Consider the following 16,068-nt stretch of genomic DNA (forward strand, 5'->3'; position numbering starts at 1 on the left):
ACAAATAAATTCTTGTTATTTATTTATTTTTATTTTAATTCTTGTATTCTAAGTAAATTAATAAAATTTTTAAGAATAATCAAATGTAACATAGTTTTTCGAACAACTAGGTGTTGAGTTAACTGAAGTTTCGGTTTTTCGAGTACTATCATCATTAGTAATCATTGATATACTACGACTTTTAAAAGATGTATGCGGACATTCTTTCGGTGTATCAATATTACTGATACGGCTTTCATTAAAAGCCGTTCGACGCTGTAACCAATCTGTAATATAAATTTAATTCTACTATTAGTTTAAATAACAAGAAAAAAGTAATTTATTTTAACGTCTGACATATTTTGTACAATAAATTATTTAAACAATTAAACGTTTACTTTCGTCGGCTACTTTGGAAAATTCATTGAGCAAAAAGTCTTTATCTCGTGATTGAAGAACAAGCATCTCACGTAAAATTCCCACCATTTGTTTGCTAGCTTCTGCTTTAGAACGAAAACAATAAACGGTAACACTGTAAAAAAAATTTTTAAAGATAATTTAATGGTTATTAATCAATATCTACATTTATTTCAAATTTGAAATAAATTAATTTTTTTACTGACGAAATTACAATTTATTTTGTAGTAATTATTTTAGAAAAAAAAGGTTGTTTACTACAAAATAAAATTTTTTTTTTTAAATTTACAAATTCTTCTACTAAAAGTTATATTATTAAAACCAATAAATATGTCGACGTATGAAAAGTTTTTTGTAAACAGACATTTTCAATTTTTAACTTCCCGCTATGAAAATCAACGATTTTCGAAAAATTCGGGAAGTTATTGTTTTCATTGCGATTTTCGAAAATCAAGTTTTTATCCGATGTCGAGGTTTTGAGGTCCAAGAAAACTATTTTGACTATTTTCAAAGTGATACAAGTGTGTGTGCGTGTGTAATAGTATGGGAATAGTTCCTATACCAATATGGGAACTATTCCCATAATGGTATGGGAACTATTCCCATAATGTTATGGGAACCATTCCCATAATATCATAAAAATGTTTTTTTGCAGAATAGTGTAGAAATTTCCCTCATGATATGGAGATATTCAAATGAAGCTTCTTCGACGCTAAGTTTGTTAAAAAAAATTTTTTTTTGTTAAAAATTATGTTACTATAATATTATGGGAATGGTTCCTATAATTTATGGGAATAATTCCTATAATATTATGGGTAGCATTCCCATAATTATAGGAACTGTTCCTAAAATTATGGGAAACATTCCTATAATTATAGGAACTGCTCCCATAATTTATGGTCATAATTCCTATGTTGGTATAGGAAAAAAATTTGGTAGAATTATGGGAACCGTTTCCATAATTTTCTTTCCGTGTAAACCGTTTTCGAGGAATTAAAAAAAACCTATTATTTTGGTTTTATTTTTTTTTTTTCAGTAGTAAAATTGAAAATAAATAACGTACTTAAGATTGAGAGCTGAAAATTTGGCTGAATCTTCTTTATTTGGTACCAAAACGATCCTTCAAGTGCGAATAGAAAATGTTGTGAGTACAGATTTTTCATATATATCCGGATATACTCTTTCTCAAAAATGACTCAATGAATCGCTTTAAAAATCTAATCAACTCTAGAACTCAACAAAATGCGTCAATTGCCACGAGAACTGACTTAAACGTTCAATTCGTTCAAGAGATACTCATGCCGACAAATTTCAAAATTAAAAATTTAGCTTTATTTCCCTAAACTCATGATATAATATACTAAATGTTTCAAAAATTATACCCGATCCTCATATCTTCACTATTTCTTTTAATTAATTATAATCGATTTTCTAGTTTAGTACATATCGTAAGCAAAACATTTTAAAAAATACTGTTCTCTCGCAATTTTATACGGTTACTTTATACTCCGGAGTTATGATCTAATTCAAAACTCCTTTCACACTTTATCTTGATTACTTTTATTTAGTTCTGTCCAAGTATATGCATTTATTTATTTAAAAATAATCGTACACAAAAATTTTAATTTAAGGGAAAGGGGTGGGGGGCAAAATGGGCCCCTTAAGAAAAAAGAGCTTATATCCTCAGTGGTTCTCACTTGTTTTACTTCTTTCTGATTACATTTGGAGGCAAATCGGGCAAGTGGTTTATGAGTTATACGCAAAAAACCTAAAAAAAAAAAAATTTTTAATTTTTATTTTTCTTATAACTTGTAAACCACATGACCGATTGATTCCAAAATCTAATCAGTTTCAAGTCTTGGTGAGCCCTTACGATTGCCACCAAGAACGTTCAAACCGGTTAATTTGTTTCAAAGATATCGTCGAACAAGAATAGTTTATATACACACACACATCCACACGCACACAACACTCACAAGTACGTCCATCCGGAAATAGTCAGAATAGCTCCCTAGGACCTCAAAACCTCGAGATCTGATGAAAACTCGATGTTCAAAAATCGGACTGAAACCAATAACTTCCCTTTTTTTGAAAATTTGCAATTTTCATAGTGGGAAGTTAAAAAATTTTTTGCGGATCCAACTCTCAGTATGTTTTAAAGGTTACATCATAACTCAATTTTATTAATGGTACGTTATATCTAATAAAATGACCTTCACGTTACACTGCTATAACTTTATCTTAAAATTTATCTTTCATTCATTACGGCGTTCAAAACTGACTATATAATTCATTTTGAATATATAGATTCTTGTGATCACGATAATGCCCACAATTCCTAATGGATCTAAATCAAACTTGACACACATGTTTTTTGATTTCATAATAGCTTGATCAAATTCGATCTATATTTTTCTCAATTTATCTATAAGTTGTCTTATTGAGAAGGTTTGCATGTTTAGGTTTCCACTATATTTAAATGTGTGTAATTTTATATTTAAAAAAATAAATAAAAAATTTAAATAAATAAATGTATAAAAAAACGATCGAAATAAATAAATAATGAGAAATACACTCTCATTTTGGCAACCGAATAGCCTTTTTTCGAATACTACTATTTTTTAAACTATTTTTAGAATTTTTTTTTTTTAATTTCTAATGAATTTTTATGTAAATATAACATAAGATTGCAACATTTATTAATATTTTATTATATTATTTCTTTAAATAAATACGAGATCAACCATTGATTTATTGAGCGACTAATTCTTCTCGAACAGTCACGTCAGAACTAAAAATTTCTCATAACTATTATTATAGATCAAATTTAAATTCATATACCTCATAGCAATTAATATAGCTGCACCGACTCCTGGTTTAGCTAAGCTAGTAATAATTTCCCATGTTTTGCTGTCACGCTGAAGCTCCAGTACATGTTCAACCATGACTTCCCAAGTGTAATTATAATTTTGGAAAGGTCCACAGTCATTACATTTTACATTAGTTATAACATATCCTAACATCATCAAAGATCCAGTCATACCAAGAAAAGTTAAAACGAGAAATAATGTTTGTGTTTGTGCAGCTCGCCAAGGAGTCACCGGAGGCTCACAGTGTCTCATTAATCCATATTTTTTAATATAAAACGTTAAAAATATTTTAACAACACTAACAATTGATAATAATGGACTAAAATATAGTGCAACCCATAGTAAAATTTGATTATATATCAAATTAAGAGTATTTATAGCAATATCAAATTTCGGAGCACCAATATTTTTCCAAACAATAGAATAAATATAATAATATACAGCTTCAACAATAAAACTTCCTATTATAAATATTAAAAAATCAAAAATGATCAGTCGATATATTTCTTGTGCTAATTCTGTTTGCCAACAATTAATCATCCCATATGACAGCCAATATACTAATAATGTCCCAATTACTATCACAGTCATTGAATAAATTCGTATCATTGTAACAAATAAAGCATTTCGTTTATTTTTATAATTTTCTATTTTTACCTGGAAGATAATAATTTAATTTAATAATTTATTATAGATAATTATTTATAATTTATGTACATACCAATTGTGAAATTATAACTGGGAAAATACTCGTAATTATTGTAATAACCAGAGGTATTGTTAATAGAGAAAGAAGATTTGTTTTTTCAGGCTTATGTGAATTTAATAATGTCCATATTAAAACACCAGTTCCTATGATTGCCATAATCACTAAACAGTTAACTATAAATTGTATAAAAAATTTATAAAATCTAGCAAGACAGCTAGAGTCATTACAAGTATCAGTTTCCGCTAAAAGCTCTTTAAGCTCTCGATAAATTGAAGAAGAACGTAAGCTTGCGGCTTTGTATGATGTTATATTATAATCCCAACCACAAAATATTTTATTTGCATATAAATTATGTATTCCACCGGATGTTTCAATAAAACATTTTCTGTATGACTTTGAAACTCTGATAAAAAAAAATTAATTGTTACTTAAATTACTTATTGGTCCGAAAAATTAAATATAAATATTCGTATACTTACTTTATTGATAAAAGAATGAATATTAATAAATAACAACATAACATCGTAATAATATAAGCTGATGGTACGTTATATTTATAGCCAGATATTATTTCTAATGAATGATTAGAATAAAATCCATAATACAAAATTGTATTATTCATAAAACCCTAAAAAATAATTTATGAGTTTTTGTTCAACTTTTAATTTTTGAACTTAAATAATAAAAAATTATACTTGTCCTATAAATAAATCATCAAAATTAAATACCAAAGGAGCTGAAAAAGCCTCTATCATTGACTGAGGTATAATAATGAACAACAAGCTGTAAAAAATAACTTAGTCAATTAATCATTATGTATGAGTATTAAGATGATTTTTTTCGCTTGAGAATTTTTTTTAATTTTAGGAATATCAAAAAAAAAAAAAAACAAATTTTCATTCAACTGAAATTTTTTTTCTTATCGCGATGCATAAAATTACATGGAAAATAAATGGACTTCTTGACATTTTATTTCAAAATACGGATTTTTAAAGACCGCTCAAGAATTCCGGAACTGAGTGTAATCTTTTGAATGTTTCCTACTTTTAAATATTCATTTCGAGGCTTGAAATATATTTACTATCAACTTAAATTATTATCAACAAAAAATAAAAAATACGAAGCCCAAAAATAATGAGATGAATATTTTAATAAATTCTATTCTTTTGGATCACTCATAATCTTTCATTGAAATTAAGCCTCAACATTTATATTAACAGGTAGCTCAAAAACTTCTCAAGCATTGTACTCGGAAAATTTTGCAATTCTTCAGTGAGCCTAAAAATTCATATGTTGAGATGAAATTTTTAGAATACAATTTATTTTCCATGTTATAATATTTTTCTTGACAAAAAAAAAAAAAAAAAAAAAAATTGAGTAAAATAAAATTTGAATGTTTTAAAATTTAAGTTTTTTGAATTTTCAAAGCGACCTCCAAAAATCATTTGATCGCATTGATTTTTGGACAGGGTTCTCAATATGTGTATATCTGATAAATATTAATAAATATTTAATCACCTTAAAAAACAGCTTATTACATTAAGCAAAAATAACCATCTCAAAAATTTAAAATATGTCGCAACACCACTTCCAAAATGACCCTCAATCGATTTTATTGAATTATACCATATTTCAAAATTAGATAAAAAATTTTTAAAACCAATCATAACCTAATCAATAATAAATAAAATATAATACAATTTATTGTCTTTAAAAAATAAATGAAAGAAAACTTTATTACCTTTATAAAAAAAATACTGAAAGTATACTTGAATCTTTTCCATCTACTTAAAACCTTTTTTCTGGATTTAAAATGAATAGATTGACTTAATTTAGCTTTTATAGATCTTTTTACCGTTAAACATTCTGGCATATCTCTGAGTGCCTCAATACGTCGCATTTCAGATAGAGGATCATCGTGCATCAATTCTTCTTGAAGTTCAATATGATTAGCTATATTCTCAACATGTTTGTCAATTTGTAATTGATCATCTTTTATTAAACGTAATGTTTTATAAGGTTGAACTAAATGAAGTTTCGAATTTTCGGTATTACTTAGAAATGCAAGTGTTCGTGATGGTAAATGTCGAGTATGTTTGGAACAAAAACGTTGTTCTGATGCTCTGCGGTGTGTAAGGTCATGATTTGCAACTTCTACATCTTGATTCCAACTTGAAGATCGTTTTGATCGTCCTTAAGTATATTCATTTTATAAATAATAAATAATATAAATAATAATAGTATGTTAATTTACCTTCAAGAATATAAAAATTATTTTCACTTGCAGAGTCTGTCATTATTTAAAAAAAAAAACTGCTTAATTAGAGGTACTAATATATTAATATAATTACACTGAGATAAAATATAATGCTATTTAATTGATAAAATTCTTATCTGTATCGAATTTTTAATTTAATTAAAAAATATCGAAACATTTACTCTACGAGTGATGTTATTTATCAGCATGTGCATGGCAGTTCTATATAATTCACGTATATTTGTACATATGTATACGTGTAAAATCTGGATTATAAGCATTGTTAGCTTTATTATTCCGTCCAGATCATTTTCACTTGGATACAGAACTTAGATCATCTTGATCCCTCAGTCGATCCAACAGATCGATCATATACACTCCCTTGCCGATATTATAGGTAGCAATATAGATTTTATTATTTTAAAAATTATAATATAGTCGTCCCTACCAAAAAGTCGTCGCCCCACTACCATAACTTAGCACGTATTGCCTATACCCCCACTATCCATTTTAGGACGACGTTTTCGTTGGGACTACTATAAAAAAATTGAGAGTGTAAAAAATGTATAATAAAATAAAATCTTGGTTAAATACTAATAATTTAATATTTATTAATCATAAAATTTTATGTAGTAATGCAAAAAATTATTTAAGACATTTGTGTATTTTTTTATGATCATATTAAGTTTTTTTTTTTTTTTGAACGTAAAAATTAAGCTAAATGTACTTAATTGTAAGTTAATATTTAAGTAAGTTAATTATTAATATTTTTGCTATGGAACTAATATTATTTGATACAAGTTAGTAATGCAATTTTTTTTTTTTTTCTAATGAGACAATAATTTCATAATTGAAAATTAAAGCGTAATAAAAAAAAATCTATTGCCGTAATCACGTAGTAATTAAAGCGTAGCCATCAGTCAATGTTCTCACGAATTTTTTTTTTATCTTTTACATTCTAACATAAAAAAAAAAAATGAATACTTATAATTTATAAGTTATAAAATACAGTAATGCTGATTACTGTTATTTGATTATAAAAATTTTTATAATTTTTCATTTTCCAGTACCCTATTTTTTTTACGTAAATAAAAAGTACATTGTACATGAAACTTGTTCACCACATACTGTAATCAGCATCATCTTGATCAAATGTCATAAAAAAACCAAGTAATGTCAAGTAAACTACAATGTTTCCGGCTAATGTAAGCCCACAGGCGCCCCATTCGATCTGTAATAGATTTTCAGGAATTAAAATATAAATAAATAACTGGTTACTTAACTATATAAATAATCATGATAAAAAAATACTAACTGTTCCTCGGCCAGCCGGTGAACGTGCTAAAACGATTGGCAATGCAAATGATGATACAACGATGCCCATGGTAATGAAAATAGCTAGTTCCAAGCATGGATTACTATTACTACCCGAATCTTCTGTATAACGACGTGCTATTAGAGTTGGAATGGGTGCTAGTATATAAAATAACACCGCAAAAAGTGGCCACCATACTCTAAAAAAATTTAATGTATGACAGTTTATTTTTATTAAATAGATAATTATAAGGGTGCCCTGGAAAAACCGACCAATTTTTTAACTTCTTGTTAAGAAAATCAACGATTTTCGAAATTCGAAATTTCATATTATTATATTTATTATGATATTATTATAGCAATAATAACGCAATATTTAAGCAATAAAACTTAAAAAATTTTAATCTCTAATAAGTATTTATTAATATTTATTATGACAAATATAATAATATCATAATAAATATAATAATATCATAATGAATATTAATAAATACTTATTAGAGATTAAAATTTTTTAAGTTTTATTGCTTAAAGTAAACAAATAAATAAAATATATCATCTAATATACGTAATATACACTTGTATTTATTTACTGACGTATTTAAATTTATAAATATTTATTCAATAGTATTAAAAAGTTAAAAAAATTTATTTTTTTTTGATGAATTTAGTCTCGGAGTTTTTAGCGATTTGAATTTAAGCCACGCCTTCTAGGCGAAAGCAGCGCCACTTTAACGTTATAGACTGTGTCGGTAAATGTCTCGTCTTAGTTTTATTAAATTTTATAAAAAAACATTTTTATAAAATAAATAAAGACATTTAGGGTAAATTTTTTTTTTCTATATTATCTCTGATATTTGTTTTACAATACCCGCAATTTATATATTGCATTTTGATGCATTTTATCGGTTTCAAAATTATTTCAAGATACGCGGTATTTATTTTTTTTTAGTTTTTTGTTAATAACAAAATTTCCAATTCACCGATTTTTGTACATTTTTGATTTTTTTATTTCCTTCGATTTTTAGAAATTTTTGAAAAATTTTAATTTTACATAGCATCGAGTTTTAGGTAGCCTAGGAGTAAAATGACTGGTCTACACCACACGCATTTGGAAATAAAAATTTATTCTGTTACACTGTAAAAAATAAGGTACTGACATCAAACTCTCTAAGAGTTTGACAAATTTCCTCTTCAGTGAAACCAAATTCGTTTGAAGTAACGAAAACTAGTTTGTCTTAAGAAAATCATTTTTATTGAATGAAAATCTCTACTCGATTATTAGAAATTGATTAAGCGTTTATATTAAAGTTTTTAAGTTTGACCGTAATTAAATTAACATTTGAACGAATAGTAAAATATATTTTAATTAAAGTTTGGATGTACTTGATTTAAAAATAAAAAATTGTTGAAGCAAACTTTTCAATTTTTAGAAATTTAACTGAAACTTTTGAAACGTTGAGTTTGACAGCTTCACATGTTTCAATGAAACAAAAGTAGTTTCCTATAATACCGAACGTGTCGTGTCAACCGACGAGTTTCTTGGAGAGAGAATCCAACGAGGTTGTAGGAATAATTTGACGCACTCACATTAAAACTGAAAAATATTCGACAAGAATATAAATGTAATCGTTACAAAATATCGAACTATATTTGAATGAAAGTCTTTATATTATCGGTTAAATAAAAAAATTTATTTATAAAAAGAGTCACATATTTATCACGTTTAGATCAATGTATAAGCAATTGACTGTATATATCCATTCAATATGAGAACAAAGTCCTAGAAGCACAACTAAACTCAAACTTCCTACTGGTCCCGTAGCGTAGCGGTAAAGCGCCTGACTCTCGCGCGTAAGGTGCTAGGTTCGATTCCTCCGGATACTAATTCTACGATTATTTAATTTTTCACTAAAAACTGAGTATGTCAGAACTATTTGTAAAGTGTAATGTATGTAATACAATAATAATAATAATATAATGTAATTGTCTCAATACTTAATATAAAAAAGTGATAATAATACTAATAGTAATAATAATAATAATAATAAAAATAAAATCAAAAATAAAAAAATACGTAAGAAAAAAAATTTGTTTTTAAATTAATCATTGATGAAATAATTAAAGGCAGTATTCACTTGATGCAGATTAATGTTTTTTTGGATCAATGCAATACAGCAACTTGAAACAATTCGATTTTTTATTGTATCAATGGCAAGGACAGTTTCAACGGACCTACAAAAATATTACTTTCAACACTAAAATTCATTTGCTTTAATAAAATTTTGACTTAACTGAAAATTGATACCTTCAATCACCTAACAATTTACTTTGAGTGAAATTTTTAATTATTCTATGTAAAACAAAAATCATTATTGTATCAACAGTTTCAATGACTTGAACTAATTTCTATTTTTTTTTAAATGAAAAAAGTTATTGAGTTATATCAAATACTATAGAGTTAGTTCAAACGACTTGGTTCCTTCCCTCAAGAAACTCTCAGTTGAAGCAAAATATACTGTCAAACGTAGAGGGCGGTAGACTCAATCGCTTGACGCGCTTGGCTGTATCCAAACGCACGGAGTACTTGAGCCAAACGAATCTGGTTTGACGTCAGGAATCTTTTTTTACAGTGTACTTAAAGCTATTCAGTATTATATATATTCAAGACTAAGCTAAAAAAAAATTTCTTTATCGAACAATAAAAATTTGAAAGAGTTCGATATTTATAATAAAAAAAATTTAGCCTTCATTTGTAAACCATCAAGTTTTCTTAATTTAAGAATATTTTATTTCAAATTAAAAAAAAAAAAAAATATAGTTTCACTCGGAAATTCCTTAAATAGCTGAATTTATAATAAATAAAATACATATGTGCCCAAATATTTGCTAAACTTACAAATAATTATAACATTTATGAAATAATTATTATTATCTTGCTTTTTAAATTTTATCTACTTAACCTTATAACGTGGACAAAATTTTCATTTCTTGTGCAGGAGCGAGAAAGATAGAGCAGTGAGAAAAGAGTGGGAGAACCTTTGCGTGAAACCAAGAGAAAACTTACTTGGCTTAAGCTCGCAGTACTCTTGGTTCGAAATTTGTATTTTAATTCAAGTTATCACTGTTTATTGACTCAAAACATCGCATTACTTTATTCAAGATTGTAACTTTCTTGTACTGAACATTTATATTTTTTGGTTAAAGTAACAATTATATTACAGTAAGGAACAATATTTATTAAATCAAAAAATTTTAATTATTTAATTGAGTAACTCAACTGTTGAATCAATCTTTGAAGATATATTGAGTCAAAAATTTTTTTTCTTCGTTCAAGATTTAAAATCCAAGGAATTTTTTCATTTCCGTCAAGAAAATCTCGGTTTTCATTCCATGCCCTCAAAAGTTTCTTGGCTCAAGAAAAATTTCATTGAGCCAAATAATTTTTTTTCTGTGTTGGACAAAGAAATGGTAAGTACCGTTTTTTCGCGAATATCTTTGAAACGATTGAACTAATCGTTTTCAAAATTTAATCAGTTCTAGAAATCAATGAATCGCGTCGATTGCCACATTGAACATTAAAATCGATTGATTAGATCAAAAGATATCGACGAGAAAACGTTTCAAAACTAAAATTTAATGTCGTTTTTCCCAGATAAATCTCAATACAATGTACTAAACTGTGTTCAAAGTCATACCTACTTTTTGATTTCATTGTCTCTCTCGATCACCACATAATGTAATGTAACTCTTCTTTAATTTAAATAATATAATCAACAAAAAAATTAAAAAAATACTGTTTTAAACTATTTGCTCGGGTATTTAATATAGAAAGAAAAAAAGGATATCTTGGCGCAAGAAATTTTTTTTTGCCGCAAGAATATCTTTTGCAATTTTGAATGAAAACGAAAATTTTCTTGGTTCAAGAACAAAATTTTCTTAAATTTAGTCATCTTGGCATAAGATTTTTTTTTATTCAGCCGATATAACATATGTTTCTTGAAGTAAGAAATATTTTCTTAAAGTGAGAAAAATAAATATTTTGTCCCGATATATAATCAATTGTCCGAAGAGTAAAATATTCTTTCTTTAAGAATAATTTATTTTGAATCGAGATGATCTGTGATTCGAGTCAAGAATTAAAAGTACTCAACTCAATGGTAAAAAACATCTTTGTTTAAGTATTTTGTTGTGTTACGGCTAGTAAGCGTAGACGTTTGAACCAACAGCAACTGCGCTCACGTCTCAACGCAATAATTCTCTTGGGAAAGCTAATTGTACTATACTAAAGTGGCGGTAGTGTAGACTCTACATTGTACAGTACGCTTCCTGCATATGGATAAAATAAACGAAGTTGAGGGAATGATCGGATAGCATAACTGGTAAAGCTCTCGCGTGATGCCAAATCGTTCTGGGTTCGATTCCTACCATGAGCAAACCATTTATTTTTTCTCAAGTTGTTCATAAACCATTAATCGAGGACGTGTATTTCTTATCCCCTCTACTTCCGAATTGTGATATTCTGAATATACACATATAATTTCCTGCTTCACAACATTTAATATTTATACTAGATTAAATTCACTCAAAAATATAGGACATTATATATTTTTAAGTCAAGTCATTTATTTTCTTGAATCGAGACCACGTTTTCTTAAGTCAAAAAAAAAATCATCAATTCAAAATATTATTTCTTCAATAAAGAAAGTAATTATATCCTTGTAAGAAGATATTTGTATTAAATGGAGGAAATTTTATGTCTTCGGTTAAGAAAATATTTGCACGATTCAAGAAAAGTTATTTTATTAAATTAAGAATATAATTTATTTGAGTCAAAACTAAAATTTTCTCATTGCAATAGACCGTTGTCTTGAATCGATAATGTAGTTTTCTCAAACTGAGAGTAAATGTTCTTCTGCCACGCAAAAAAAGTTCTTGGTTTGAGATGTTGATATATATTGTGACAATTTACTATACTCACCAACCAAGAAAGAAAAGTATCTTGTTTTGATAGTTTTTTTTACTTGGTTAGAAATAAAATAAATTTGATTTAAAATAAATATTCTTGAATCAAGATTATTTAACTTGAATTAAAATTTAATTATTCTTGACACAATATTTTTATAATATTAGTCGAAGAAAATGTTCTCGGATTAAAAAAACCCAATTACTTAGCCCAAGAATAAAAAAATGAAGGCAAAAATTATCTTGGGTCAAGTCAACCTTTTTTTCTGTGTATATGCGCTCTGATCTGAAGTCGAAATTAATTTAAATCCTTATCTTGATCACTTACGCTCGTTCATTAATTGTTTTTGGTTCTTAAATTTTCAAACTTTAGAATACAACGTAACTTGTTTGAGCTAAAAAAGCTAATAAAAAACAATTGCATTCAAAAGTAATTTCGAGCTCAACGAGCTCGCAAATGTATTCATAATAATGTTTTCGAGCTCTTTGAGCGGGAAGTTTTGGGGTTGGCTTGCAGGGCCAACCGTTGCCCACATTTTTAACTTCCCCCTATGAAAATTTCAAATTTTCAAAAAAAGGAAAGTTATTAGTTTCGGTCCGATTTTCAAAAATCGAATTTCTAACAGATCTTGACATTTTGAGGTCCTAGGAAGCTACATGCAGAGAATTTTTTAGTATTTTTTACATGAAAAATTTACAGAAAAATTACTATGTCATAGTAACAAGAGGACAGTATGGAATTATTGTACAAATTACCGATAACGTAGAAATTTTTAAAATACATCGAACAGAATTTACAAGGTGCATTGTAGTTTTGACAAAACAACAGATTAAGAAATTTAAATTTCTTGGATAAAATTTAATCTGATGCTTTGTCAAAATTACAATGCACCTTGTAAATTCTGTTCGATGTATTTAAAAAATTTCTACGTTATCGGTAATTTGTACAATAATTCCATACTGTCCTCATGTTACTATGACATAGTAATTTTTCTATAAATTATTTATGTAAAAAATACCGTAAAATTCTCTGCGTTTATTCTGACTATTTCTGGATGGACGTCCTTGTGAGTGTGTGTGTGTGTGTGTGTGTGTGTGTGTGTGTGTGTGTGTGTGTGTGTGTGTGTGTGTGTGTGTGTGTGTGTATGTAAACTTTTCTTGTTCGGCGATATCTTTGGAACGAATTAACCGGTTTGAACGTTCTTGGTGGCAATTGAGAGGGCTCACCAAGACTTGAAACTGATTGGATTTTGGGGTCGATCGGTCATGTAGTTTACAAGTTATACGAAAAAGAAAAATTAAAAAAAATTTTTTTTTTTTTTAGTTTTTTTGCGTACAACTCATAAACCACTTGCCTGACTCGCCTCAAAATGTGATAAGTTCTAAGTCTTGGTGAGCTTTTTTAATTGCCACCAAAAACGCTTAAATCAGTTCATTCGTTCCGAAGATATCGTCGAACGAAAATTATTTTTTTTCAGTGAAATGTAAGTTTTGTTGATCTCACAAATTTTGAAGCTCAACGAGCTCAAAAATTTACAAGTAATAATGTTTTCGAGCTCTCTGAGCTCGAAAACAGCGGGAAGTTTTGAGACTGGCCCGCAGGGTCAGGCGTTTCTCAGATTTTTTAAATTTTATTTATAATTAAATTATTGAACTTTTATTTTACTTAATTTTCAACTTCCCGCAAAGAAAATTGAAAATTTTCGAAAATTCGAGAAGTTATTGGTTTCGGTCTGATTTTCGAAAATTGAATTTCTATCAGATTTTGACGTTTTGAGGTTCTAGAAAGCTATTCTGACGAATTTCAAGATGATGTCCGAGTGTATGTATGTGTGTGTGTACTTACGTACTCGAAGAGCTTGAAAATGTATTCACAACAATTTTTTCGAGCTTAAAGAGCTCGAAACAGCGGGAAGTTTTGGGGCTGGCCTGCAGGGTCAACCGATAGACCGATTTTTTGTTTTTTTTTGTTACGAAAAATATTACAACATGGAAAATAAATTGTATTCTGAAAATTTCATCTCAACATATGAATTTTTAGGCTCACTGAAGAATTGCAAAATTTTCCGAGTACAATGCTTGAGAAGTTTTTGAGCTACCTGTTGATATAAATGTTGAGGCTTAATTTCAATGAAAAATTATGAGTGATCCAAAAGAATAGAATTTATTAAAATATTCATCTCATTATTTTTGGGCTTCGTATTTTTTATTTTTTGTTGATAATAATGTAAGTTGATAGTAAATATATATCAAGCCTCGAAATGAATATTTAAAAGTAGGAAACATTCAAAAGATTACACTCAGTTCCGGAATTCTTAAGCGGTCTTTAAAAATCCATATTTTGAAATAAAATGTCAAGAAGTCCATTTATTTCTCATGTAATTTTATGATAGTGTGTCAGGTGTATAAAATATTTCACTTGCATCATGATAAACTACTAAACAATCATTTTCGAATATTGACATCTACTAGAGATCGTACTGAGCGTAAGAAAGATGTGTTTTACCAACCAAGATGCAAAACAGTGACATTTGAGCATTCATTTCTGTTAACTGCAATCAAAACTTGGAATCAGCTGCCGTCATAATGTGTTGCCATGGGTACGTTAGCAGAGTTTAAAACTGCGTGTTTTGATTGGTTTTTCCAAAGAGACGTTTATTAGAAACAATATCTTTTCATTAATTTATTAATTTACTTATTTCTTCTATGTTATTGTTTTATCATATTTAATACTGTGTACTATAAGTGTCATGCACACGCTATGTATAAATGTAACTTAACGGCCTTTAGGGAATACTTGTTCTAGGGCTGCTTATTTTAATAAATAAAATAAAATGAAAAAATAATTTTATTTATCGCAATGAGAAAATAAATCGAGTTAAATAAAAATTCGTATTTTTCATATTTTCGAGATTTTAAAAATAAAAATTTTTGAGCGACATCAAAAATTGTTCAATTGAGTATTTTTTTCGAGAACGTTTGTAAAAATGGTAAAACTGTAAAATTTTGATACATATCATAATTATCTAATACCGCTGTAATATATCAGATAAAAATTATACTCACTGATAAGATGGTAGTGCACATGCAAGAATAACAAATGTCATTCCTATGGAGCCGGCGAATGCCAATGTAACCAGTCTAGAATTGTTTAAATAAACGTTTAAATTATTATTATGAAGGGCATTCTCCGACAGAGCTCCCACTTTTTAAAAAATTCAACGACCTTGAACTGTCATAACAGTATTAAAATGTATTAATTAATTTAAAAAAAAAATTGAAGCTTCAATTGAAAAAAAGACAACGCAGTTACAGTTTTGCCAAAACATAGATTTTTAACAAAATTATTCACAGTTAAAATCAATAAAGAGATAAACGAAATTAATTAAATAAAAAAAATCAGAAGTTGCAGTGTATAGCCTTTTTGGCCTTGTACACTTTTGCCTCTTATCTCGCAAACTACTTACTTCTCCCTTCTACCTTCATTGTGCGGCTGAGGCGAAGCTCGTGATCGATAAAATTCCCATTTTACCGATCACTAGATCTTCATCCCGCGC

At 27.7% G+C, this 16,068-nt stretch overlaps 2 protein-coding genes and 1 long non-coding RNA gene across 4 annotated transcripts; 1 reads left to right on the forward strand and 2 right to left on the reverse strand.

Annotated features, from left to right (window-relative positions):
• Positions 1-9: 9 nt before the first annotated feature.
• Positions 10-6,525, reverse strand: LOC130666271 (transmembrane channel-like protein 5). Of its 2 annotated transcripts, none has more exons than XM_057467094.1 (9): positions 6,230-6,510; positions 5,717-6,168; positions 5,494-5,645; positions 4,671-4,758; positions 4,455-4,603; positions 3,988-4,378; positions 3,238-3,923; positions 378-511; positions 10-266 (listed from the first exon to the last, which is right to left on the reverse strand). In XM_057467094.1, exons 1-9 carry the CDS (start codon positions 6,270-6,272, stop codon positions 70-72), a joined length of 2,292 nt encoding a protein of 763 aa, XP_057323077.1. In that variant the 5' UTR covers positions 6,273-6,510; the 3' UTR covers positions 10-69. The 2 variants fall into 2 exon arrangements, with proteins under 2 accessions (XP_057323077.1, XP_057323078.1); XM_057467095.1 differs by having other exon boundaries at positions 131-266; positions 348-511; positions 6,230-6,525.
• A 483-nt stretch (positions 6,526-7,008) lies between these two features.
• On the reverse strand, positions 7,009-15,736 carry LOC130666272 (leptin receptor gene-related protein). The gene is made up of 3 exons (XM_057467097.1): positions 15,578-15,736; positions 7,548-7,746; positions 7,009-7,463 (listed from the first exon to the last, which is right to left on the reverse strand). Exons 1-3 carry the CDS (start codon positions 15,616-15,618, stop codon positions 7,350-7,352), a joined length of 354 nt encoding a protein of 117 aa, XP_057323080.1. The 5' UTR covers positions 15,619-15,736; the 3' UTR covers positions 7,009-7,349.
• LOC130666273 (uncharacterized) lies at positions 10,288-11,267 on the forward strand. The gene is made up of 3 exons (XR_008989645.1): positions 10,288-10,769; positions 10,884-11,017; positions 11,084-11,267. It is a non-coding gene; the product is annotated as an uncharacterized LOC130666273 (long non-coding RNA).
• Positions 15,737-16,068: the final 332 nt, after the last annotated feature.

The sequence above is a fragment of the Microplitis mediator genome, chromosome 4, assembly GCF_029852145.1.
Source record: "Microplitis mediator isolate UGA2020A chromosome 4, iyMicMedi2.1, whole genome shotgun sequence".
Taxonomy (NCBI): domain Eukaryota; kingdom Metazoa; phylum Arthropoda; class Insecta; order Hymenoptera; family Braconidae; genus Microplitis; species Microplitis mediator.